This window comes from Conger conger, chromosome 3 (genome assembly GCF_963514075.1).
Source record: "Conger conger chromosome 3, fConCon1.1, whole genome shotgun sequence".
In the NCBI taxonomy this organism is placed as follows: Eukaryota; Metazoa; Chordata; class Actinopteri; order Anguilliformes; family Congridae; genus Conger; species Conger conger.
The window spans coordinates 14,434,788-14,462,060 of NC_083762.1; the positions used below are offsets into that span (position 1 = coordinate 14,434,788).

The 27,273-nt window shown below is 41.5% G+C and overlaps 1 protein-coding gene and 1 gene segment (V, D, J or C); both read left to right on the top strand.

Moving 5' to 3' along the window:
* Nucleotides 1-13,281: 13,281 nt before the first annotated feature.
* LOC133123251 (Ig kappa chain V region K29-213-like) lies at nt 13,282-15,049 on the top strand. The segment is given in 2 exon segments: nt 13,282-13,477; nt 14,691-15,049. Coding segments are annotated over 2 exon segments (555 nt in total).
* Nucleotides 15,050-24,164: 9,115 nt separating this feature from the next.
* Nucleotides 24,165-26,295, top strand: LOC133123252 (uncharacterized). The gene is made up of 3 exons (XM_061233590.1): nt 24,165-24,225; nt 24,997-25,356; nt 25,904-26,295. Exons 1-3 carry the CDS (start codon nt 24,165-24,167, stop codon nt 26,293-26,295), a joined length of 813 nt encoding a protein of 270 aa, XP_061089574.1.
* The last annotated feature ends 978 nt before the right edge of the window (nt 26,296-27,273 follow it).

A 27,273-nucleotide genomic window follows, 5' to 3' on the forward strand; every position in this document is an offset into this window, starting at 1 on the left:
ATCATTTTAAGTAGTGTACAGAGATTACCCCCCCCATTGTCAGTGAAGTTGAAATATTGCTTTCTGTTGGATTTCAGGTGGTCTGCTTGGGCAGAGTGTAGTTCAGCCCAACGCTCTGGTGACAGCTCAGCTTGGAGACAACGTGACTCTCCCGTGTTTCTATTCTGACGATATGGAAGGAACGGCCACGTTCAGCTGGATGAAGCAACCACTTGGACAGAAGCCTCAGCCTGTCGCAATGATGACAAACTATCAATCAGATGCTGTGTTTTTGAATGAGTTTAAAAAGAGTACACGTCTCAGAGCTAAGAGAGCAAAGGGAACCTTTAACCTGACTGTCTCACATGTAGAGCCATCAGATTCAGCAACATACTACTGCGCTTTTATATTGTACGGTGAGATCAGCTTTGGAGATGGAAGTACCTTAATGGTGATGGGTAAGTATGACATATATTTTATTTTCCAATAGCCTAACTTGTCGAAATTGTTATGTTATGAATTGATGATTGAATGCTTCTTTTTTCTAATACTTTTAGGAAAATTAAGTATTGATTCAATTTATCTGACAAAAACACTCTGAAGTCCCTTGCCATAAAATTAATATTTACAATATGAACTGTTTATGGTGATGCTTTCACCAAAAGAAGAGCTGCCATTTGCTGAACATCAAAAAGGCCACGTATATATACTCAGTGAGCACTTGACTAGACTTTTTTTTTACTTAATACGTCTTCTGCTGGTGTAGCCTGTCCATTTAAAGGATTGACATGTTGTGTGATTTGTATGATGTATATCACACTCTTATTAATTTTCAGTGTGTTAATGGTTAATGGTTGCCATTTATATAGCGAGGGCAGCACGGATGGTGCAGTGGGTAGCACTGCCACCTCACAGCAAGGAGGTCCTGGGTTCGAATCCCCGTCGGCCGGGGCCTCTCTGTGCAGAGTTTGCATGTTCTCCCCGTGTCTGCGTGGGTTTCCTCCGGGTCCTCCAGTTTCCTCCCACAGTCCAAAGACATGCAGGTTAGGCTGATTGGAGAGTCTAAATTGCCCGTAGGTATGAGTGTGTGAGTGAATGGTGTGTGTGCCCTGTGATGGACTGGCGACCTGTCCAGGGTGTATTCCTGCCTTTCGCCCAATGTATGCTGGGATAGGCTCCAGCCCCCCTACAACCCTGTTCAGGATAAACGGGTCATGATAATGGATGGATGGATTTATATAGCGCCTTTATCCAAAGCGCTGTACAATTGATTCTTCTCATTCACCCAATCATACACACACTCACACTCACACACCGACGGCGATTGTCTGCCATTCAAGGCACCGACCAGCTCGTCAGGAGCATCTGGGGGTTAGGTGTCTTGCTCAGGGACACTTCGACACAGCCCAGGCGGGGGATCGAACCGGCAACCCTCTGACTGCTCTTACTGTCTGAGCCACATCGCCCCCTTTAACATAGCATTGCTTATAGACATGATCATGTATATTTCACAACCTGCATCTGAATCACACATATGTGCAAAAACATGCTGCACTTTATATTATAATCGGTGGAGTCATCTTCAGCTCTCTGTATATCCTACAATAATACAAAGCCAGACTGCATTTATATGTAAACCTTACAGTGGAATCCAAAGGACAATTCTGTATTGAGTGTAATGAGTGCTAACTTTTGACAGGGCCAGAGTCCCAGAGCAGGACAGTAGTGCTGCAGCAGCCCGAGTCTGAGTCAGTGCAGCCAGGAGACTCTGTGACTCTGCAGTGTACAGTACACACTGAGACCTGTGCAGGAGAACACAGTGTGCACTTGTTCAGACCGGGCTCAGGAATCATTCACACCCATGGAAACAGGAGTGATGAGTGCCAGAGGAGCTCTGGGACTGTGTCTCCCACACAGAGCTGTGTCTACAACTTCCCCAAGAGGATCCTCAGCCTCTCTGATGCTGGGGCTTACTACTGTGCTGTGGCCACCTGTGGGGAGATCTTTTTTGGGAATGGGACCGAGCTGGACTTTAAGGGTAGGAACAACACAGTCACATCGTGAAACATTGTTTTTGTACATTTAATTTTTAGTCATACTAAATTTTGCTCCTAAAATATCAGGAAATGATGTCCTCCCACTTTATTGCTTGGTGGGAGCTTTGGTTTTGAGTGTGATCCTAAACATCATCCTCGCTCTGAGCAAGAGAAAAAACAGTGAGAACTGCAAAGGTAAGAGACCAATTCATCAATGTGTGGTATAAGTCAATGGATGTAAAAAAAAAAAAAAGAAACTTATTTTCAATATTTTTTTGTCAAATGAAATCAGACTAGTCTGACACCTACAAGATCATAAAAATACTCAACATCTTAAAGCATCCCTGCACAGCTGTAAAATGACATCGCAAAAATTTACTTTTAAGTCGGTGCAACTTCTGTACACTGATTACATTTCCATTTTAGTCATTTAGCAGATGCTTTTAATCCAAAGCCACTTACAAGTGCATAGGTTCTTCAACAAGTTAAAAAACATCAAATCATAAGTGCAAAATTGTATTCATGGTAAATGGTTGGCATTGATATAGCACCTTCATCCAAAGCGCTGTACAATTGATGTTTCGCATTCACCCTTTCATACACATACTCAGGGGCGTTGATTTGGGGGGGGGGGCAGGGGGGACATGTCCCCTCAATATTTCGAAGAGGTGAATTTGTCCCCCCCAAAACATAATGAATGATAACCTGCTTCCGATTATAGGTAAAAATAAGACCCACAGAGGGTCTAAACGCTTAGATATCCTTCTTATCTATTTTACAATTATTAGGCGAACGTTTGCAAACTATTTATTTTTTTCCGTTAGCATTCTGTTCGCTGTGTTTGCAAACGGTCTGAAACATTTGCGGCGAACAATGAGGAAGCTGGACTGAGGGAAATGTGAAGATTTCGATTTGGAATGTTCTTAAAAGCCATCGAACAGTCACTATATGGGTAGCCTACATGAATGATGTCTTTTCCTTTACATAAATAAAATAAATGTACACAATGAATTGATGCAGAAGAGGAGCAAATTGGTTCATAAAAATTCACCAGAATGCAGGAAATTAAGTGAGAGATGCTCTAAATGTCATGGGGGACAACCCCCAGACCCCCGCTTGATGTGCCCCCCCCAATGTTGAAATGAAACCTACGCCCCTGCACATACTCACACACCAACGGCAATTGGCTGCCATGCAACTTGCCTTCCTGCCGTGGTGAATATAATTAGTTGTAGGAATAACTACCACCACTACTGAAACTACTACTATGAATAATAATAATAACAACAAATTATACTAATGATAATAATCAAGCAGAAGAAGAAAAATAACTGTTTTCTTATTTGAATATACACCATGAAAAGACACTTCAAATTATTTTAATGAACCTTCAGCGGTTTCTTTCTTATCTTGCTCAAACAGGGGCTGCCTCAAGCCAAGTGTCCAGAACAGACTTGAAGAGTAAACAGGTACAAATGCTGTATTATGTTGTGAAATTATTTTAAAAAAACTAAAATATACAATTCCTGTGGTGAATATTACATGATAATGAGAAGGAGGAATAATCATAATATATGCGCTGTGTCATGCGTTTCCTTTTAGCATCAAGATGAAGCGATGAATTACGCTGCTTTGACTTTCACCACCAAGAAACCCAAAGTGAGGAGGAAGAAGAGGGAGGAAGAGAGAGAAACGGCTTATTCAGGTGTGACATTTAAAGACCACGAGTGAAGCTTTCCATCAAAATGAATCTTTGTCACAAGAATGATCACAATATATTAAACATGTCCTCCTTCGCTTCGGTGCACATTACAGGATATGAGCTGTAAACTGTAAATTTGCCTTTAAAAACAAAAGGAGTCTCTTGGAGCTGTGCTTATTCTTAAATGTTTTTTCAAATAAACAAATTAAAACTTGTGCACTGATTTGCAGGCCTGTTAACCCTAGTGCAGTCTTATGATTCTGTGTACTCCCCTTGTCCTTTGGGTCAAAAATGGCCCACTTTCACTCAACCCCTCTACCCCAAATGTATTTTGCATGAAGAAACAATCTGTCACTCATCACAAAATTTGTCATCAAATTTAAAGTTGAAAAAGGAACAGTTAGGGAGTTCTCTCTGCTATTAAACATAGTGGTGGGTCATTTTTCACCCTTAAGACAACACAAGGTTTAAATGTCGTTCAATGTTGCTAAATCAGACACAGTTTAGGGCGGCAGTGTATTGCAGTGGTTAGGGAAAAGGAGGCTACTTTCATTCAGGTCATGTTCTGCATTTGTACCTTTGAGAAGGCTGTTAACTTGAGTGACTTCAGTGTATATTTAATATGAAACTGTACACATGTAGAATTGTGTAAGTCACTCTGGGTAAAAGAGCCTACTAAACGCCAGTAATGTGATATTAAACAGAGATGGAAAAGTGAAACATTAGGACTACAAAACAAGATCAGACTGCTAATGTGTCATCAGTGATTCACTGATTAGAAAGGATCATAGTGTTTTGGAATGTAGTTTTTGAGGTTTGGAAATGGTAAATGGTTGGCATTTATATAGCGCCTTTATCCAAAGCGCTGTACAATTGATGCTTCTCATTCACTCATTCATACACACACTCACACACCAACGGCAATTGTCTGCCATGCAAGGCTAAACCAGCTCGTCAGGAGCATTTGGGGGTTAGGTGTCTTACTCAGGGACACTTCAACACAGCCCGGGCGGGGGATCGAATCGGCAACCCTGCGACTGCCAGACGACTGCTCTTACTGCCTGAGCCATATCGCCCCCCGGTCGGTGATAAAATTACATTCTGTACTAGAGCCATTTATTTTATGGTTAATAGGCCTAGTTTCTGCTGGGGACAGTAGTGTCATTTCCCAACTCTTTATGAAAGGTCAAATTCTGCCCCGACCTCTTTTCATATAATATCATAGATATGAAATACAGTGGTGTGCAAACATTTGGGCACCCAGGTCAAATTGCGTGTCTGGTTGATTTTATGAGTGAAAAGCAGTTTAATTCTATTTCAACTATTACCTAGTAGAGGAAAGCTAAGTTTTTTCTTGTTCCTACTTGTCCCTTTTCTAGCTCCACTGCAAAGCATCATTGTGATGATGTGCCTCTTTAAAATGCTCTGTACAAATTAAATTTGATATATTTCTATGAAGGTTAATGCAGAATTATTTGTTATGGTATATATCGCTTTTTTGTTTCATATTTCCATAGCTCAGACAGTCAGGGTATATACATAATTCCTATCACAATCCACCTTAATGTATAAATACTGTCATTTTACGTTTTAGAGGGATATTTACTCCACATACAGCAGAGAGGCATGTGGAGATAATGTATCTTTGCACATCCACACCAGCGGTGCATCTTGCATACAGTACAAAATCTGTCACTTCTAAGCAAGGGTCATTGTGAATCTGTGTACTCTTCTGCATGTTTTACTGAACATGCTTTCTGAAGACAAGGCCACCTGCAGCCAGAGCCCTCTCTGTACCTTCAATAGCCAAAGCACTTCCTGTATGCACAGCGACAGCTTTATTGTGTCGTCAGTTATCGATACTGCACAGTGTGTTTGAGGAGAACTGGACGCATTTTCTGATTGAATGACTCAGTGGCAGATACCTTCCTGTGTTCACAGGGGCTTATAATCTAGAGAACAAAGAGAGAGTAATGCCCTTACCCAGAATGGACTTTAGTAAAGTATTTAGTTTAGAGAGCTGAGCATGATTATAACATCCTTTGACTCTTACTCTATATGTGCAAAATTACTGGTATAAGACTGGTATAATGGCCATCACACATAAATAAGATGGCAAACATTTTGATTGCATGTTATTTTAGTGTTAATACATTTCTACATGTTTTTGAACATACTCATGATTGCATTTCATACATTGAACTATAACACATAAAGAAATGTCACAGAGTCAAACTCATTAGACTGAATAAACAAGCACATACTGTACTCAGCTAAGCCAACTAGTCTTTCTCTCCAGGTTAACTTATACCAGTGCTATACAAGATTGTGAAAGAGTGTGTCTGCCATTGGGGTAACTTTGATTCCAGATGTGGGCGACACATTAGTCGCCCACATCTAGTACTGTACAAAACCTAGTTTTAGTTTTAGAACCGAGTTTTAGAAAAAATGTTGAAAAACCCAAAACTACCGTAACCACAGGGGAGTGACTAGACTGGTAAACATTCAGACGCAGACATAACAGGGGAGAACAATGGAGAACTGTAATGGGAAACATAAACCAGGTAACTAAGAAAAATGGATAATAAACAAGAATAAACATGAAAACATACAGAACAAATACAGAAACATTACACTGTTCTGTTGTGGTGACAGGGGAACGTCACTTATTTTCCACTCACAGCCTTATATATTGAGCTTTACACAGGAAGACTGACCTGCAACACAGAGCTGTGTTCACACCTCCCTCTCTCAGCACTGAAACCACACTGACGCTCCAATCAAACTCGACCACCTTCAGACAACATTTCCATAACAACATTCTCGAAAAGAGAGGCATTAAAACAGTGCACTTGTATTACAAAATACAAAAAATAAAAAATCAGTTCCCTAAGATTCCAGATATAGTGCATAAATTGTGATGATAAAAGATTGCTATTGCTCTCTTTAATTAAAGAAGGCTTTTAACATCATTCAAATGTTTTCTTTTAAAATGTGTGTAGTTCATCTAACTTCATAACATCCTGAGACCTGCTTGCTGACCATTGACTCAAAACAAACATAGCATGCACCTCTCTCTATCTCTCATTCTCACTCTTCTTTCTGCTCTCTCTCTTTCTCTCTCTTCCTCTCTTTATTTTTGGTTGCATTGTTTCATTTTGTTTGGTTTTGAGGGGGTGGGGGATAGGTCTTCAAGTGTCAGACCCTCAGGCCTCTGATGATGACACATGTGCTTTGTCATGGACAAACTGCATTATGGGTAGAATTTATGAAGTTATTAACTTGAGAAATTAACTTGTTTCTAAAAAGCTCATAGAAACTGACAGAAATCTTTTACACGCAGCTCTCTTTTCCATCAGTGGTACAATGTGTTTGTCTGTTTCAGACTGTTCTGTTGTGGTGACAGGGGAGGTTCAGTTATTTTCCACCCACAGCCTTATATATTCAGCTTTACTCAGACTAGAGCTACACAGGAAGACTGACCTGCAGTAGAGAGCTGTGTTCACACCTCCCTCTCTCAGCACTGAAACCACACTGACACTCCCCCCTCATGCCTCAGACCACCTTTCCATTTTTCAACTGTCTAGAAAAGAGCGACTTTAAAACACTGCACAAACAACATTTCAAAATTGTGCTTAAATTCTAGTGACAAAAGATTGGTATTTCCCTCTATAATTAAAGAGGGCTTTTAACTTAATATTCTGTATTCATCAACATTCACGTGTTTTCTTCTAAAACGTGTGCAGTGTAAAACTTTTCAGAATGACACTATTTTGGTCTGATTATGCTATTTAAACAAATGTTTTAAGCTTGTGTGCATAAATCAGATTTCTGATATACTGCTTGCAATAATGAATATCATTTTCAATATCACAATAAAACCATTCTCAGTGCATTGTCAGTATTAATTATAGAATGTTTCTAACTTTATAACATCCTGAGACCTGCTTGCTGGAAGAATGCTTGGCTCTGTGGTTTGGTCTCTTTGGCCATTGACTCAAATCAAAACCCGTGTGCTCTGCCTTTGTGGTTTCCATAGCATGCATTTTATGGAATTTGGAGCCAGGCCTCCCCAGGACACAAGATCTGATCAGGGGGGTTGAGGCACATGGCTTTCACTGGGGCAGAGCTCCACACAGTTTCTCCTTGGTTCCTGGTTGGTTATGATGTCTGCTGTTGCAGAAATGAAACCATTGCACCAGTTGCACTGAAACAATCAGAATCATACCAAACGTGAATATTATCTAAACTGAATTTGTCATGAGACATTCGAGGCTTTATGCATACTTTCAGGGAAACTGAGGAATGAGGGAGATGTGAGAGGGAGGGAGTAAGGAAGGGGGGTCCAAGAGAATAGTCTGGGCCCAACAGGCTGTGCTTCCTGAAACGTTCCCGTGCCGTAAAGCACCCTGTCGTAACAAGTTTACAGCTGGCGGCCTGATTAGAAAATGAGACAAGAGTGGGGGTAGCTTCTCAAGAAAACCGATGCCTGAGTCTTCCCCCACAGGCTCCTGCCCATGTGGGTGCGGAGACGATCGGGGCTAATGGTGTATGCTCCTGGGGTTAAATTACTTTACAGCCACATATTGCCACAGTACCAGAGGAAGCCAGCAAGCTGACCAGCGCACTGAGTGACAATGCCAGATTTTAATCATTTCCGCCTTACGGTATAAGACTGGTATAATGGCCATCACACATAAATAAGATGGCAAACATTTCAATTGCATCTTATTTTAGTGTTAATACATTTCTACAGGTTTTTGATCATACTCTTGATTGCATTTCATACAATGAACTATAACACATAAAGAAATGTCACAGAGTCAAACTAGTGCAATACGAGATTGTGAAAGAGTGTGTCTGCCATTGGGATAACTTTGATTCCAGATGTGTGCGACACTTCAAAAAAAATCCTGCTTCTAGCTAGCGCATAGAAACTGCAACAAAATGTTTAATTTCACGCATTTAAAAAAACTCTCACCTAAACCCCCATAAGAGGAAGCCGAGGGCACCAGTTGCAAGAAAAAACTCCCTGCTGACAGAAGTTCATCCCAAGGAACTTGATTCTGGTTGCTTGGATGGATCCAGACTGAAGGGGGAGCCCATCCTCCTCAGTCCTTCTGCTGACTGTCTTCTCTTGACCTAAATTCATATTATTTTCAGAAAATCTCCCAAAAATACAAAATACATTTTTGCAATTTTTAGGATGATCTGGAGAGAAAATCTGACTTTTTGATGAAATGCCACTCGAGTGAAAGGGTGACAGTAAAAAAGGCAGGCAGTAAATTCTTTCAGACTGTTCTGTTGTGGTGACAGGGGAGGTTCACTTATTTTCCACCCACAGCCTTATATATTCAGCTTTACTCAGACCAGAGCTACACAGGAAGACTGACCTGCAGTACAGAGCTGTGTTCACACCTCCCTCTCTCAGCACTGAAACCACACTGGCACTCCCCCCTCATGCCTCAGACCACCTTTCCATTTTTCAACTGTCTAGAAAAGAGCGGCTTTAAAACACTGCACAAACAACGTTTCAAAATACTAATAATGAAAAATCTGTACCCCCATAAATTGTGCTTAAATTCTAGTGACAAAAGATTGGTATTGCCCTCTATAACTTTAATATTCTGTATTCATCATCATTCACGTTTTCTTCTAAAATGTGTGCAATTCAGAATTTTACCAGTAGGGAGCAGAACAGCATACAATGTAAAACTCTTCAGAATGACACCATTTTGGTCTGATTACGCTGTTTTAGACATATGTTTTTAGCTTGTGTGCATCCTTCATATTTCTGATATACTGCTTGCAATGATGAATATCATTTTCAAAATCACAATAAAACCATTTTCAGGGCATTGTCAGCATTAATTATAGACTGTTTCTTCATCACATTCTGAGACCTGCTTGCTGGAAGAATGCTTGGCTCCGTGGTTTGGTCTCTCTGGCCATTGACTCAAAACAAAACCCTTGTGCTCCGCCGTTGTGGTTTCCAAAGCATACACCTCTCTCTCTCTTTCTCTTTCTCTTCTTTCTGCTCTCTCTCTTTCTCTCTTCCTCTCTTTATTTTTGGTTCCTTCGTTTCTTTTTGTTTGGTTTTGAGGGGGTGGGAGATGGTTTTTAAGGCAATTTTGGATGGTTGTGTGTTTCAATAAAGGAACACCAAAAGTCTCTCCCTCTTCTTTCTGCCCTCTCTCTTTCTCTATCTCTCATCTCCAACAGTCCTTCACACAGAACTATGCATGCTCTTTTCAGATGAACAGTAATTACATGCATTTTTTTTTTTAACTGCAATAATAAATCTGAGACATCCTTATGGATTTTAGAATGATTGTTATTTAAGATGATTATTTTAATGTTTACCTGGTGTTTCATTCAGACAGGGCCAGTGAGATGAAGTCCCCTTAATGGGGCCATTGTGATGTCATCAAGTGTCAGACCCTCAGGCCTTTGGTGATGACACACGTGCTTTGTCAAGGACAAACTGCATTATGCGAATAATTTATGCAGTTATTTCTGTTTCATTGATTATGCTTCATGTGGCAGCAATTAAATGCATAAAAGCATGCAGAGAATGGTGAGAAAAACCAGAAAAACATCCAGTGAGCAGTAGTTATGCGGGCTGAAACTTACACATTGTTAATGGGAGAGGTGAGTGGAGAAAGACCAGGAAGGTCGAAGCTGACAGGAAGGTGACAGTAACGCAAATAACCAGGCATTACAACAGTCGTATGCAGAAGAGCATCTCTGAACACACAACGCATCAGACCTCTGAGTGGATTGGCTACACCAACAGAAAGATGAAGTCTAAAATGCCTAATAAAATGCTAACTGTGTGTTTATTCAATGCCAGTGGTAATTCCAGTGTTCATTGTTCATTGAAACTGAAATGTAATTTCAATTGTAATAGGGTTGTAATAGGGTTGTCCTGACCCTAGTTTTGTCTTTTAGAATTTGGAAAGAAGAACCTGCAGTCCTCTCCCAGTAAACCGAACTCATGACATCCTGCATGATCCTTTATAGTGAATAGGATCAAAACTGTTATCAACTTTACTATGATCTACTCTTATTCAGAACTGCTAGAAAATTCAGCCCTGGGCAACTGCAGCAGGATGTGAAATTAAATACCCTGGAAAACCTCACTTCCTGTTCCAGCAAAGTAGGTCTACTCGGGCCAACATGCTCTGCAAGACCTTTTTTGTCCTTGGCCATCAACCGTGAGACAGAATCAATATTTCATATCAAACTCTTTATTTAAATCAGTAGGTTTTTCAAAGGCATCTAATTAAAGAGGTACCAACAACACATATGGCTTTCTCCTCTTCCTTTCCACAGCAGGGACATTCAGAACCACGGATAGTGCCTGCAGGACCAGGAGAAACTTCAGCACCCTGCTCCTCAAGCCGGGACAGCCCACTTTCAGACACAAAACCCAGGGATCACATAAGGTACCGAAACATGCGTTTGTCCCATTTAAACTCTTATGTTCTTGGGAAAGAATGGGGTCCTTACCATTCACTCAAGACCCAGGTGCCCAAAGTGTACTTTCATACATGTCCAGTGGAGGTGATACAGGTGCAGCGCCACCAGGGCCCCTGGTTTGGGAGGGCCCATGGGCACTCGGGCCCCTGGTTTGGGAGGGGCCATAAGCACTGGGGGCCCTGGTTTGGGAGGGCCCATGGGCACTCTGGCCCCTGGTTTGGGAGGGGCCATAAGCACTGGGGCACCTGGTTTGGGAGGGGCCATAAGCACTGGGGCCCCTGGTTTAGGAGGGGCCATTGGCACTGGGGCCCCTGGTTTTGGAGGGCCCATGGGCACTGGAGACCCTGCTTTGGGAGGGGCCATAGGCACTGAGGCTCATCTTAACTAGCTGCCGGCACTGTACATGTCACTGCTGAAGAAATTATATTTTGCCTTCAGAACATCATTTCTGCCCAAGTTAAACACGAGAAGATTGAGGATCGGTTCAACTAACTAACTTTACCGAGTATAGTAGCCCAACCCATGTCCCCCCTTTCATGCCAAAGCCCAGCCATGTGCCCCACATAAATCTCAGGTCATGACTAGGGTTGTGCTCCCAGGTCAAATGACTCTGATTTCCTCATTCACAGCAATGGCAAACACAGGTTCGTCATTCATTGCTTTAGTGTGAAAGAGGTATTTGATTATACCAGTTTGCCTCCCAGAGAGGCAGTTCTTGAACTCAGTTTCAGAACTTGCCTCCCCCTCACAGACAGAGAAGCCTAACAGACTCATGGGCATGACAGCACGCTGGCTCTGCTTCCACCATGCAGCACACCTCTCTGTATACCTTTCTACCACAACTGTTTCCACTTTTTACCTTTGTTGTAAAATGAAACAGTTTTTTTCCACTACAACCGCACTACCTCTTGCCTCATCTGTGCCACGTGTCCATAGTGCTGCATGACATACAAACAAACACACAAATGCACAAATGTGCACACACATACATATACACACACACACATACACACACACATGCACAAACGTGCACACACACACATGCACACACACACTTGCACAAACGTGCACATGTCTGATCAGGACTCATATGACCTGTCTGAGGAAGCCCAGCTTTGGTGGATGTGGAGCTGTTGGTTCAGTGAAAGACACACTTCTCCCTCCTCTAATCCAGTAAAAATCTATGTGGAGCACAGGGAGACCACACTGGAGCTGATGTTGCCCTTTTTACAGTTAAAAGGCTGAACCAACAGCCACTCTCATTATCTTGTTAATCGTAATTAATAGTATTATAGTACAGTATTTACTGTGCATTTTCACAAAGAAAAGAGATAGTGTGGTCAAGAGATCACCTGGTTGCTTTGCCTGAATTAATTTCCACTCCCTGAAGTGTCAATAGATTTTGAGGCTCAGTGTGCGTTTATTCTCAAAGTAATTTGAGACTTCCACACGACTCCAGTATGTAAATACATACCTATAATCAAACTGGAAATAACGTTTTCTCTTGTTGCACTGAGAATGTTTGTACACGGAACTTTGTCACCTGTTTGAACAGCCAATAATATCTGCCCCTCACTTGTGACCTCCTACTGGAAAATGATCAGCTCAAGTCCTCCTACTCTGTCCACTTTGAGTTTTACAGTGCAGGGTACAACAGGGTCTCAACCAGAGGAGAGACTCAAGGACAGAAGAGCTGAGATACAGCGATGGCATCCCTCTGTGTTATTCTTGTGTTTTTCAGCAAACTGTGTAAGTGTTTACTTGTTTCTGACTTCTTGACCAAAATCATTTTACAATCATTTTAAGTAGTGTACAGAGATTACACAGAGATTGGTGGGTGCTTTTGCTTTGTTTCCCCCCCCCCCCCCCCCCCCCCATTGTCAGTGAAGTTGAAATATTGCTTTCTGTTGGATTCCAGGTGGTCTGCTTGGGCAGAGTGTAGTTCAGCCCAAGGCTCTGCTGACAGCTCAGCCTGGAGACAACGTGACTCTCCCGTGTTTCTATTCTGGCAATATGGAAGGAGCGACCACGATCAGCTGGATGAAGCAACCACTTGGACAGAAGCCTCAGCCTGTCGCAAAGATGACAAACTATCAATCAGATGCTGTGTTTTTCAATGAGTTTAAAAAGAATACACGTCTCAGAGCGAAGAAAGCAGAGGGAACCTTTAACCTGACTGTCTCACATGTAGAGCCATCAGATTCAGCGACATACTACTGTACTTTTATATTCTACGGTGAGATCAGCTTTGGAGATGGGAGTACCTTAATGGTGACGGGTAAGTATGAAATATATTTTATTTTCCTATAGCCTAACTTGTCGAAATGTTATAAATTGAATCTATGGTTATGCTTCTTTTTTCTAATACTTTTAGGAAAATTAAGTATTGATTCAATTTATCTGACAAAAACACTCTGAAGTCCCTTGCCATAAAATTAATATTTACAATATGAACTGTTTATGGTGATGCTTTCACCAAAAGAAGAGCTGCCATTTGCTGTACATCATAAAGGCCACGTATATATACTCAGTGAGCACTTGACTAGACTTTTTTTAGACTTAATACGTCTTCTGCTGGTGTAGCCTGTCCATTTAGAGGATTGACATGTTGTGTGATTTGTATGATGTATATCACACTCTTATTAATTTTCAGTGTGTTAATGGTTAATGGTTGCCATTTATATAGCGAGGGCGGCACGGATGGTGCAGTGGGTAGCACTGCCGCCTCACAGCAAGGAGGTCCTGGGTTTGAATCCCCGTCGGCCGGGGCCTCTCTGTGCAGAATTTGCATGTTCTCCCCGTGTCTGCGTGGGTTTCCTCTGGGTACTCCGGTTTCCTCCCCTTAGAGAGTCTAAATTGCCCGTAGGTATGAGTGTGTGAGTGAATGGTGTGTGTGCCCTGCGATGGACTGGCGACCTGTCCAGGGTGTATTCCTGCCTTTCGCCCAATGTATGCTGGGATAGGCTCCAGCCCCCCTAAAACCCTGTTCAGGATAAGCGGGTCATGATAATGGATGGATGGATTTATATAGCGCCTTTATCCAAAGCGCTGTACAATTGATTCTTCTCATTCACCCATTCGTACTCACACACTCACACACTCACACACCGACGGCGATTGTCTGCCATTCAAGGCACCGACCAGCTCGTCAGGAGCATCTGGGGGTTAGGTGTCTTCGACACAGCCCAGGCGGGGGATCGAACCGGCAACCCTCCGACTGCCAGACAACTGCTCTTACTGTCTGAGCCACATCGCCCCCTTTAACATAACATTGCTTATAGACATGATCATATAGCACAACCTGCATCTGAATCACACATATGTGCGAAAACATGCTGCACTTTATATTATAATTGGTGGAGTCATCTTCAGCTCTCTGTATATCCTACAATAATACAAAGCCATACTGCATTTATATGTAAACCTTACAGTGGAATCCAAAGGACAATTCTGTATTGAGTGTAATGAGTGCTAACTTTTGACAGGGCCAGAGTCCCAGAGCAGGACAGTAGTGCTGCAGCAGCCCGAGTCTGAGTCAGTGCAGCCAGGAGACTCTGTGACTCTGCAGTGTACAGTACACACTGAGACCTGTGTAGGAGAACACAGTGTGCACTGGTTCAGACCGGGCTCAGGAATCATTCACACCCCTGGACACAGGAGTGATGCGTGCCAGAGGAGCTCTGGGACTATGTCTCCCACACAGAGCTGTGTCTACAACTTCCCCAAGAGGATCCTCAGCCTCTCTGATGCTGGGACTTACTACTGTGCTGTGGCCACCTGTGGGGAAATCTTTTTTGGGAATGGGACCAAGCTGGACTTTAAGGGTAGGAACAACACAATCACATTGTGAAACATTGTTTTTTGTACATTTAATTTTTAGTCATACTAAATTTTACTCCTAAAATATCAGGAAATGATGTCCTCCCACTTTATTGCTTGGTGGGAGCTTTGGCGTTGAGTGTGATCCTAAACATCATCCTCGCTCTGAGCAAGAGAAAACACAGTGAGAACTGCAAAGGTAAGAGACCAATTAATCAATGTGCAGTATAAGTCAATGGATGTAAAAAAAAGAAACTTATTTACAATACTTTTTTTTCGTAAAATGAAATCAGACTAGTCTGACACCTACAAGATCATAAAAATACTCAACATCTTAAAGCATCCCTGCACAGCTGTAAAATGACATCGCAAAAAGTTACTTTTAGGTAGGTGCACTGAATACATTTACATTTTAGTCATTTAGCAGATGCTTTTAATCCAAAGCAACTTAAAGTGCATAGGTTCTCAACAAGCTAAATTCATCAAAGCGCTGTACAATTGATGTTTCTCATTCACCCGTTCATACACATACTCACACACCAACGGCAATTGGCTGCCATGCAACTTGTAGCAACTTGCCTTCCTGCCGTGGTGAATATAATTAGCTGTATGAATAACTACAACCACTACTAAAATGACTACTATGAATAATAATAAAAAATATATATATTAATGATAATAATCAAGCAGAAGAAGAAAAATAACTGCTTTCTTATTTTACTTGCTTTCTTATACACCATAAAAAGACACTTCAAATTATTTTAATGAACCTTCAGCGGTTTCTTTCTAATCTTCCTCAAACAGGGGCTGCCTCAAGCCAAGTGTCCAGAACAGACTTGAAGAGTAAACAGGTACACATGCTGTATTATGTTGTGAAAACTAAAATATACAATTCCTGTGGTGAATATTAAATGATAATGAGAAGGAGGAATAATCATAATATATGCGCTGTGTCATGTGTTTCCTTTTAGCATCAAGATGAAGCGATGAATTACGCTGCTTTGACTTTCACCACCAAGAAACCCAAAGTGAGGAGGAAGAAGAGGGAGGAAGAGAGAGAAACGGTTTATTCAGGTGTGACATTTAAAGACCACGAGTGAAGCTTTCCATCAAAATTCATCTTTGTCACAAGAATGATCACAATTTATCAAACCTGTCCTCCTTCGCATTGGTGCAGATTACAGTATATGTAAACTGTAAATTTGCCCAAAAAAACTAAGAGTCTCTTTGAGCGGTGCTTATTCTTAAATGCTTTTTCAAATAAACAAATTAAAACTTTTACACTGATGTGCTTGCATTTTAACCCTAGTGCAGTCTTACAATTCTGCATACTCCCCTTGTCCTAAGGGTCAAAAATGGCCCACTTTCACTCAACCCCTCAACCCCAAATGTATTTTGCATGAAGAAACAATCTGTCACTCATCACAAACTTTGTCATCAAATTTAAAGTTGAAAAAAGAACAGTTAGGGAGTTTTCTCTGCTATTAAACATAGTGGCGGGTCATTTTTCACCCTTAAGACAACACAAGGTTTAAATGTCGTTCAATGCTGCTAAATCTTGCACAGTTTAGGGCGGCCGTGTATTGCAGTGGTAAGGGAAGAGGAGGTGACTTTCATTCAGGTCATGTACTGCGTTTGTACCTTTGAGAAGGCTGGTAAGTTGAGTGACTTCAGTGTATATTTAATATGAAACTGTACACATGTAGAATTGTGAAAGTCATTCTGAGTCAGTGATAAAAATACATTCTGTTCTAGAGCCATTTATTTTAGGGTTAATGCCGGGGACAGTAGTGTCATTTCCCAACTCTTTATGAAATGGAAAATTCTGTCCTGACCTCTTTTCATATAATATCATAGACATGAAATACAGTGGTGTCCAAAAGTTTCAGCACCCAGGTCAATTGCATCTCTTGTTGATTGATTTTTTTTTTTTTCTTGTTGTGAAAAGTAGTTTAATTCTAGTTTAACTATTACCTAGCAGAGGGAAGCTGAGAGTTTTTTCTTGTTACTATTTGAGTGTTTTTATTCAGGCTAGGAAAGTTTTTGCTGGTGTGTGTGGGGGGGACTCCTTTTCCTGCTCCACTGCAAAGCATCTTTACATTATTGGCATTTGGCAGACGCGACGTACAGTTAATTAGACTAAGCAGGAGACAATCCTCACCTGGAGCAATGCAGGGGTAAGGGCCCTGCACAAGGGCCCAACGGCTGTGTGGATCTTATTGTGGCTATACCGGGATTAGAACCACCAACTTTGTGTGTGCCAGTCATTTACCTTAACCACTACGCTACAGGCCACCCATGAAAATGCCTCTGTAAATAAAAAGTGATATATTTCTACAAAGTTTAATGCTGAATTATTTGTTATGGTAAACTTTGTTCATGTTGTTTTCTTTGATATTTCCATAGATCAGACAGTCAGGGTACATACATAATTCCTATCACAATCCACCTTTCTGTATAAATACTGTCATTTAAAGTTTTACAGGGATATTTACTCCACATACAGCAGAGAGGCATGTGGAGATAATGTATCTTTGCACATCCACACCAGCGGTGCGTCTGGCATACAGTACAAAATCTGCCACTTCTAAGCAAGGGTCACTGTGAATCTGTGTACTCTCCTGCATGTTTTACTGAACATGCTTTCTGAAGACAAGGCCTCCTGCAGCCAGAGCCCTCTCTGTACCTTCAATAGCCAAAGCACTTCCTGTATGCACAGCAACAACTTTCTTGTGTTCTCAGTTATCGATGTTGCGCAGTGTGTTCTAGGAGAACTGGACGCATTTTCTGACTGAATGACTCAGTGGCAGATAACTTCCTGTGTTCACAGGGGCTTATAATCTAGAGAACAAAGAGAGAGTAATGCCCTTACCCAGAATGGACTTTAGTAAAGTATTTACCTTAGAGAGCTGAGCATGATTATAACATCCTTTGTGTCTTACTCTACATGCGCAAAATTACTGGTATAAGACTGGTATAATGGCCATCACACATAAATAAGATGGCAAACATTTTGATTGCATGTTATTTTAGTGTTAATACATTTCTACATGTTTTTGAACATACTCTTGATTGCATTTCATACATTGAACTATAACACATAAAGAAATGTCACAGAGTCAAACTCATTAGACTGAATAAACAAGCACATACTGTACTCAGCTAAGCCAACTAGTCTTTCTCTCCAGGTTAACTTATACCAGTGCTATACAAGATTGTGAAAGAGTGTGTCTGCCATTGGGGTAACTTTGATTCCAGATGTGGGCGACACATTAGTCGCCCACATCTAGTACTGTACAAAACCTAGTTTTAGTTTTAGAACCGAGTTTTAGAAAAAATGTTGAAAAACCCAAAACTACCGTAACCACAGGGGAGTGACTAGACTGGTAAACATTCAGACGCAGACATAACAGGGGAGAACAATGGAGAACTGTAATGGGAAACATAAACCAGGTAACTAAGAAAAATGGATAATAAACAAGAATAAACATGAAAACATACAGAACAAATACAGAAACATTACACTGTTCTGTTGTGGTGACAGGGGAACGTCACTTATTTTCCACTCACAGCCTTATATACTCTGCTTTACACAGGAAGACTGACCTGCAACACAGAGCTGTGTTCACACCTCCCTTTCTCAGCACTGAAACCACACTGACACTCCAAACTCAACCACCTTCAGACAACATTTCCATAACAACATTCTAGAAAAGAGAGGCATTAAAACAGTGCACTTTTACAAAATACAAAAAATAAAAAATCAGTGCCCAAGATTCCAAATATAGTGCATAAATTATAATGACAAAAGATTGGTATTGCTCTCTTTAATTAAAGAGGGCTTTTAACACCATTCATATGTTTTCTTCTAAAATGTGTGCAGTTCATCCCTGTTTCTAACTTTATAACATCCTGAGACCTGCTTGCTGGAAGAATGCTTGGCTCTGTGGTTTGGTCTCTTTGGCCCTTGACTCAGAACAAAACCCTTTGTGGTTTCCATAGCATGCACCTCTCTGTATCTCTCATTCTCACTCTTCTTTCTGCTCTCTCTCTTTCTCTCTCTTCCTCTCTTTATTTTTGGTTGCATTGTTTCATTTTGTTTGGTTTTGAGGGGGTGGGGAATAGGTCTTCAAGTGTCACACCCTCGGGCCTCTGATGATGACACATGTGCTTTGTCATGGACAAACTGCATTATGGGTAGAATTTATGAAGTTATTAACTTGAGAAATTAACTTGTTTCTAAAAAGCTCATAGAAACTGACAGAAATCTTTGACACACAGATCTCTTTTTCATCAGTAGTACAATGTGTTTGTCTGTTTCAGACTGTTCTGTTGTGGTGACAGGGGAGGTTCACTTATTTTCCACCCACAGCCTTATATATTCAGCTTTACTCAGACCAGAGCTACACAGGAAGACTTACCTGCAGTAGAGAGCTGTGTTCACACCTCCCTCTCTCAGTACTGAAACCACACTGGCACTCCTGTCTCATGCCTCAGACCACCTTTCCATTTTTCAACTGTCTAGAAAAGAGTGACTTTAAAACACTGCACAAACAACATTTCAATCTACAAATAATTAAATATCTGTTCCTGCATAAATTGTGCTTAAATTCTAGTGACAGAAGATTGGTATTGCCCTCTATAATTAAAGAGGGCTTTTAACTTTAATATTCTGTATTCATCAACATTCACATGTTTTCTTCTAAAACGTGTGCAGTGTAAAACCTTTCCGAATGCCAGTCTTTTGGTCTGATTATGCTGTTTTAGACAAATGTTTTAGGCTTGTGTGCATCCTTCAGATTTCTGATATACTGCTTGCAATGATGAATATCATTTTCAAAATCACAATAAAACCATTCTCAGTGCATTGTCAGTATTAATTATAGACTGTTTCTAACTTTATAACATCCTGAGACCTGTTTGCTGGAAGAATGCTGGGCTCTGTGGTTTGGTCTCTCTGGCCATTGACTCAAAACAAAACCCTTGTGCTCCACCATAGCATGCACCTCTCTCTATCTCTCATTCTCACTCTTCTTTCTGCTCTCTCTCTCTCTCAGAATCCCCCTCTCCCCACTAAAAACACACTGTTTCAAACTCTAACTTTGTCCTCCCTCCTGATCCTACTAGGCCCAAATGCTCTGCAAGGCCTTTTTTGTCCTCGGCCATCAACCGTGAGACAGAATCAATATTTCATATCAAACTCTTTATTTAAATCAGTAGGTTTTTCAAAGGCATCTGATTAAGGAGGTGCCAACAACACATATGGCTTCCTCCTCTTCCTTTCCATAGCAGGGAAATTCAGAACCACGGATAGTGCCTGCAGGACCAGGAGAAACTTCAGCACCCTGCTCCTCAAGCCGGGACAGCCCACTTTCAGACACAAAAGCCAGGGATCACATGAGGTACTGATTTGTCCCATTTAAAGTCTTGTGTTCTTGGGAAAGAATGGGGTCCTTACCATTCACTCAAGACCCAGGTGCCCAAAGTGTACTTTCATACATGTCCAGTGGTGGTGATACAGGTGCAGCGCCACAAGGGCCCTTGGTTTGGGAGGGGCCAATGGGGACAGGGGCCCCTGGTTTGGGAGGGCCCATGGGCACTGGGCCCCTGGTTTGGGAGGGCCCATGGGCACTGGGGCTCATCTTAACTAGCTGCCAGCACTGTACATGTCACTGCTGAAGAAATTATGTTTAGGCTTCAGAACATCATTTCTGCACAAGTTAAACACGAGAAGATTGAGGATCGTTCAACTAAGTAACTTTACCGAGTATAGTAGCCCAACCCATGTCCCCCCTTTCATGTCAAAGCCCAGTCATGTGCCTTATGCAACCACATAAATCTCAGGTCATGACTAGGGTTGTGCTCCCAGGTCAAATGACACAGGTTTCCTCATTCACAGCAATGGCAAACACTGGTTCCTCATTCATTGCTTTAGTGTGAAAGAGGTATTAGATAATCCCAATTTCAGAACTTGCCTCCCCCTCACAGACAGAGAAGCCTAACAGACTCATGGGCCTGACAGCACCTTTCTACCACAACTGTTTCCACTTTTTACCTTTGTTGTAAAATTAAACTTTTTTTTTCACTACAACCGCACTACCTCTTGCCTCATCTGTGCCACGTGCCCATAGTGCTGGATGACATACACACACACATACACACACACACACACAGACACACACACATACACACACACATATACACACACACAGACACACACACACACACATACACACATATATACACACACACATATACACACACATACACAAACGTGCACACACACACACACACATGCACACACACACATGCACACACACATGCACAAACATGCACACACACACACACATGCACACACACACATGCACAAACATGCACACACACACATGCACAAACGTGCACACATGCACACACACACACATGCACAAACGTACACACATGCACAAACGTGCACACATGCACAAAAGTGCACACACACACACATGCACAAACGTGCACACACACATACACAAACACACATGCACAAACGTGCACACACTCATGCACAAATGTGCACACACACACACGTATACACACATGCACAAACATGCACACATACATAGAGACACCCACAAACACGCACACATGCACAAATGTGCAAACACACATAAACACACATGCACAAACGTGCACACACATACACACATGTAAAACCCCACGCTAACCCAACGACGGAATTTAGCGAGGGCTGAAGGTATCAGCGTGCTCGTCCTTCTGGTGTTGCTGAAAGAATACTAATAGGGTTAAAAATTTGTGGCGGGAGAGTCTAGATCAGCCAATAAATAAACCATGATACAAAGACAGGAGTACCACTCTGCCTTCCGCTCTTTACTGGTCCGGGCTGACCAAGAATAGGGCCAACAGATTCACCGTCGTTTATCTGACTCCATTTTAGAATAATAATTTAGATTAGTTATCCACATTAGTGGATGTCGTATTTATAATTCTGACTTGATCGCTATAGGAATCCTGTACTGAGATTTACTCTCCCAACAGTCCTCTGCTGGTACCCCCGCATGTCCCATCGCGCGTTATGTGCACGTCTCACGAACTGATTAGCTATCTGTAGTCATCACAGAGGTCGCAGGAATAGTTACTCTTGGGTATATCTGTTTACAGCCTAGGGACCCAAGCAGACCAACCTAGCTACGGCTGTGCTCGACATGAATGAAATACCACGCGGAGGAGAGGGATTTACCATCATAGGTCTACGGGTGCTATACGCCGTGATACATTAAGCGTAAATATTCATCCTCCCTAGACCAGTTCGAGGGGGTAAACCAAGCATTCCCTGTAGAACTTTGAGTGTCAGTAAGCGAAACCACACAGATCAAGTTTTAACAATTTATTTTACCAGGCAGGTTACATACACGTAATTACATACTAGTTCCAAATCAAAAAACATTACAACGGAAAGCAAATTACGGAGTCTTAAAAATCATACCTGGTAATAAAAGCTACATACGGGAGTCTGGCTACAGACACCCTGTACGTAGAAATTACGTGCACTGTGTGCACGGGAGGCTGATTGCATTCTCCCAGATTGCTTAGTTTACTGTCCTTAAATCCAAAATCTGGCCTTTGATGTTAACCCTAAAAGTTGGTCACCCATCTGTAATTTGGAGCCACGCCTCCCCAGGAAACGCAGAGGGGTTGAGGCACATGGCTTTCACTGGGGCAGAGCTCCACATAGTTTCTCCTGGTTGGTTATGATGTCCAGGGTTTGCTGTTGCAGAAATAAAACCATTGCACCAGTCGCACTGAAACAATCAGAATAATACCAAACATGAATATTATCTAAACTGACTTTGTCATGAAACATGCAATGCTGTACACAACATTTAGTGACTGAGTAAAGAGGGAGAGAGCAATAGAGGGGGGTTCAGGAGAAGGTCAGGGCCTAACAGGCCGTGCCCTCTGAAACCTTCCCGTGCCGTAAAGGATGTTGCCTCGTCGAAACAAGTTTTACGGCTGGAGGCCTGAGTCTTCCCCCACAGGCTCCTGCCCGTATGGGTGCGGAGATAGTGGGGGTTAATGGTGCATGCTCCTGGGTTAAATTACTTTACAGCCACATTTTGCCACAATACCAGAGGAAGCCAGCAAGCTGACCAGCCCTGAGTGATAATGCCAGATATAATAATAATATATAATAATTTCCGTCTTACACACACATGCATAAACATCCAAGCAAACACACACACACATAAACACATACACACACACACCAAACTTTCACACACATATATTTACACATACACATCCACACATATACACACACAGATACACACACACACACACAAACATGAACAAACATATATTTATAGACACACACACACATAAACACACGCACAGAAACACACACATTTATTTACACACGCACAGACACACACACACACACACACACAAAGACACACACAAAGATGCACACACATATTACATTACATTACATTACGTGGCATTTAGCAGACGCTAGTTATCCAGAGCGACGTACAACAAAGTGCAAATTAAACACAAGAACACGTGCAAAAGTGGACCTGAGAGGACAGTACAGTCCAAGTGTAAACATACAGAAATTCAGAACCCTTGAAGAGTACAATCAACTTTCAAATTAGCATACCACAGTTGGCAGCAAGAATACAACAATACAACAGCCAATAAAAACAACAATACCTATACAAGTAACGATATCTATACATAAGTGCCATTACGGTCTAAGGCTAATCACGGTGGTTGTGAGTTGGGGAGGGAAAGGTGTAGCCTGAAGAGATGGGTCTTCCGTCTGCGCTTGAAGGAGGTCAGAGACTCTGCCATTCTGACATCCACCGGGAGGTCATTCCACCACCGTGGGACCAGGACAGACAGCAGTCGTAAGCGTGGAGTGCAGGTGTGGCGAGGGGGAGGCGCCAGACGGCACAAAGTGGCAGAACGGAGGGGTCTTTTTGGTGTATAGGTCTTGATAAGGGATTGAATATATACATATATTTATAGACATACACACACACACACACATATACACACACAGAGAAAAACACACATATATTTACACACGCACGCACGCACACACACACACACACACACACACACACACACACACATATACACAGGTTATGCCTGATCAGGACTCATATGAGCTGTCTGAGGAAGCCCAGCTTTGGTGGATGTGGAGCTGTTGGTTCAGTGAAAGACACACTTCTCCCTCCTCTCATCCAGTAAAAATCTATGTGCAGCACAGGGAGAACACAGTGGAGCTGATGGTGCCCTTTTTACAGTTAAAAGGCTGAACCAACAGCCACTCTCATTATCTTGTTAATCGTAATTAATAGTATTATAGTACAGTATTTACTGTGCATTTTCACTAAGAAAAGAGATAGTATGGTCAAGAGATCACCTGGTTGCTTTGCCTGAATTAATTTCCACGCCTTGAAGTGTCAATAGATTTTGAGGCTCAGTGTGTGTTTATTCTCAAAGTAATTTGAGACGTCCACACGACTCCAGTATGTAAATACATACCTATAATCAAACTGGAAATACGTTTTCTCTTGTTGTACTGAGAGTGTTCGTACACGGAACTTTGTCACCTGTTTGAACAGCCAATAAAAACTGCCCCTGACTTGTGACCTCCTACTGGAAAATGATCAGCTCAAGTCCTCCTACTCTGTACACTTTGAGTTTTACAGTGCAGGGTACAACAGGGTCTCAACCAGAGGAGAGACTCAAGGACAGACAAGCTCAGATACAGCGATGGCAGCCCTCTGTGTTATTCTTGTGTTTTTCAGCAAACTCTGTAAGTGTATACTTGTTTCTGACTTATTGACCAAAATCATTTTACAATCATTTTAAGTAGTGTACAGAGAGTACACAGAGAATGGTGGGTGTTTTTGCTTTGCTTTTTCCCCCATTGTCAGTGAAGTTGAAATATTGCTTTCTGTTGGATTCCAGGTGGTCTGCTTGGGCAGAGTGTAGTTCAGCCCAAGGCTCTGCTGACAGCTCAGCCTGGAGACAACGTGACTCTCCCGTGTTTCTATTCTGACGATATGGAAGGAGTGGCCAAGCTCAGCTGGATGAAGCAATCACTTGGACAGAAGCCTCAGCCTGTAGCAAAGATTGTGAACTATCAATCAGATGCTGTGTTTTTGAATGAGTTTAAAGACAGTAAACGTCTCAGTGCTAAGACAGCAGAGGGAAGCTTTAACCTGACTGTCTCAAAGGTAGAGCCATCAGATTCAGCAACATACTACTGCACTTTTACAATCTACGGTGAGATCAGCTTTGGAGATGGAAGTACCTTAATGGTGACGGGCAAGTTTGAATTTTATTTTTCCATCGCTTAACTTAACTTGTAATTTGTCATTCTACGTTATAAATTGAAGTTATGCTTCTTTTTTCTAATACTTTTAGGAAAATTAAGTATTGATTCAATTTATCTGACAAAAACACTCTGAAGTCCCTTGCCATAAAATTTATATTTGCAGAATGAACTGTTTATGGTGATGCTTTTGCCAAAAGCAGAGCTGCCATTTGCTGTACATCTTAAAGGCTACATTTATATACTCAGTGAGTACTTGACTAGACTTTTTTTGAACTTAATACGTCTTCTGCTGGTGTAGCCTGTCCATTAACATAACATTGCTTATAGACATGATCATTTCTAGTGCACAAACTGCATCTGAATCATACATATGCGCAAAAACATGCTGCACTTTATATTATAATCGGTAGAGTCATCTTCAGCTCTCTGTATAACCTACAATAACACAAAGCCAGACTGCATTTATATGTAAATCTTACACAGTGGAATCCAAAGGACAATTCTGTATTGAGTGTAATGAGTGCTAACTTTTGACAGGGCCAGAGTCCCAGAGCAGGACAGTAGTGCTGCAGCAGCCCGAGTCTGAGTCAGTGCAGCCAGGAGACTCTGTGACTCTGCAGTGTACAGTACACACTGAGACCTGTGCAGGAGAACACAGTGTGCACTGGTTCAGACCGGGCTCAGGAGAGTCCCCTCCAGGAATCATTCACACCCATGGACACAGGAGTGATGAGTGCCAGAGGAGCTCTGGGACTGTGTCTCCCACACAGAGCTGTGTCTACAACTTCCCCAAGAGGAACCTCAGCCTCTCTGATGCTGGGACTTACTACTGTGCTGTGGCCACCTGTGGGGAGATCCTGTTTGGGAACGGGACCAAGCTGGACTTTAAGGGTAGGAACAAAATCAATCATGAAATGAAAACTTTCTGAGTACATTCAGTTTTTAAAAGGTTCATGCATTTATCTTGTGAGACTACAGCAAAAAATGTTAATATTTAATATTTAGTTTAAATTATTAGAACATTCATCAGATGTCATCATTGTTTAACATTTTGCATTTTTTTATTTTGTCACTTTGTAATAGTTTTTATATCCTCCATCTTATTATTATGCAGATCAATTCTTTGGACTGGTTAATTTTGTCACTGTCTTATTATGATCTAATTGAAGTTTTTCTTTTTTCTCAAAAAGTCAATGTTCTGACGAACTATATTGCCTTCCATTTCTGTAATGATTGTGACATCAGCATTAGACTGTTCAGTTAAGAACAGTTTAATCACATACAATATGTGAGCTCACATATTAATTGGTTAATATTACTTGTGAAGTGCTCTAAACTAAATCTTGTTTTAAAATATAAGAAAATGAAGTCCTCCCATATGGCTTGGCGGCAGCTTTGACGTTGAGTGTGATTGTGAATATCATCCTCACTCTGAGGAGGAGAAAAAACTGTGAGAACTGCAAAGGTAAGAGACCAAGGTATCAATGTGTGGTACATGTAATATGTATTATTTAACAGCTTATACACAATTACACTCAATAAGAGAGAACTATATGTTAAGTGTTTGTGTAAAGTAGTTTAACAAAATTGAGTACAATATTGTCAGGCCATTTTGTGAATAGCATGCAGAAATACTCATATACAGTCCCTGTACAGTTCTGCAAAACAACAAGTAAAGCTACTCCATCGGTACAGATTACTGTCTCACACTACTTGTACTGTAGGTATGTGCACATCTAGTCATACAGTATCACATGTAATGTAGAAGTCAGCCAAATCTCACTTGAATTTATGAAACTTCAGCTTCTGATAATTTATTAATATATATCAGCTGGCATGAACTAAAGTATAGCCACTTGATATGTAAGACAGCTCTGATGTGACAGTCCCTCATTGTGAAATTCTTT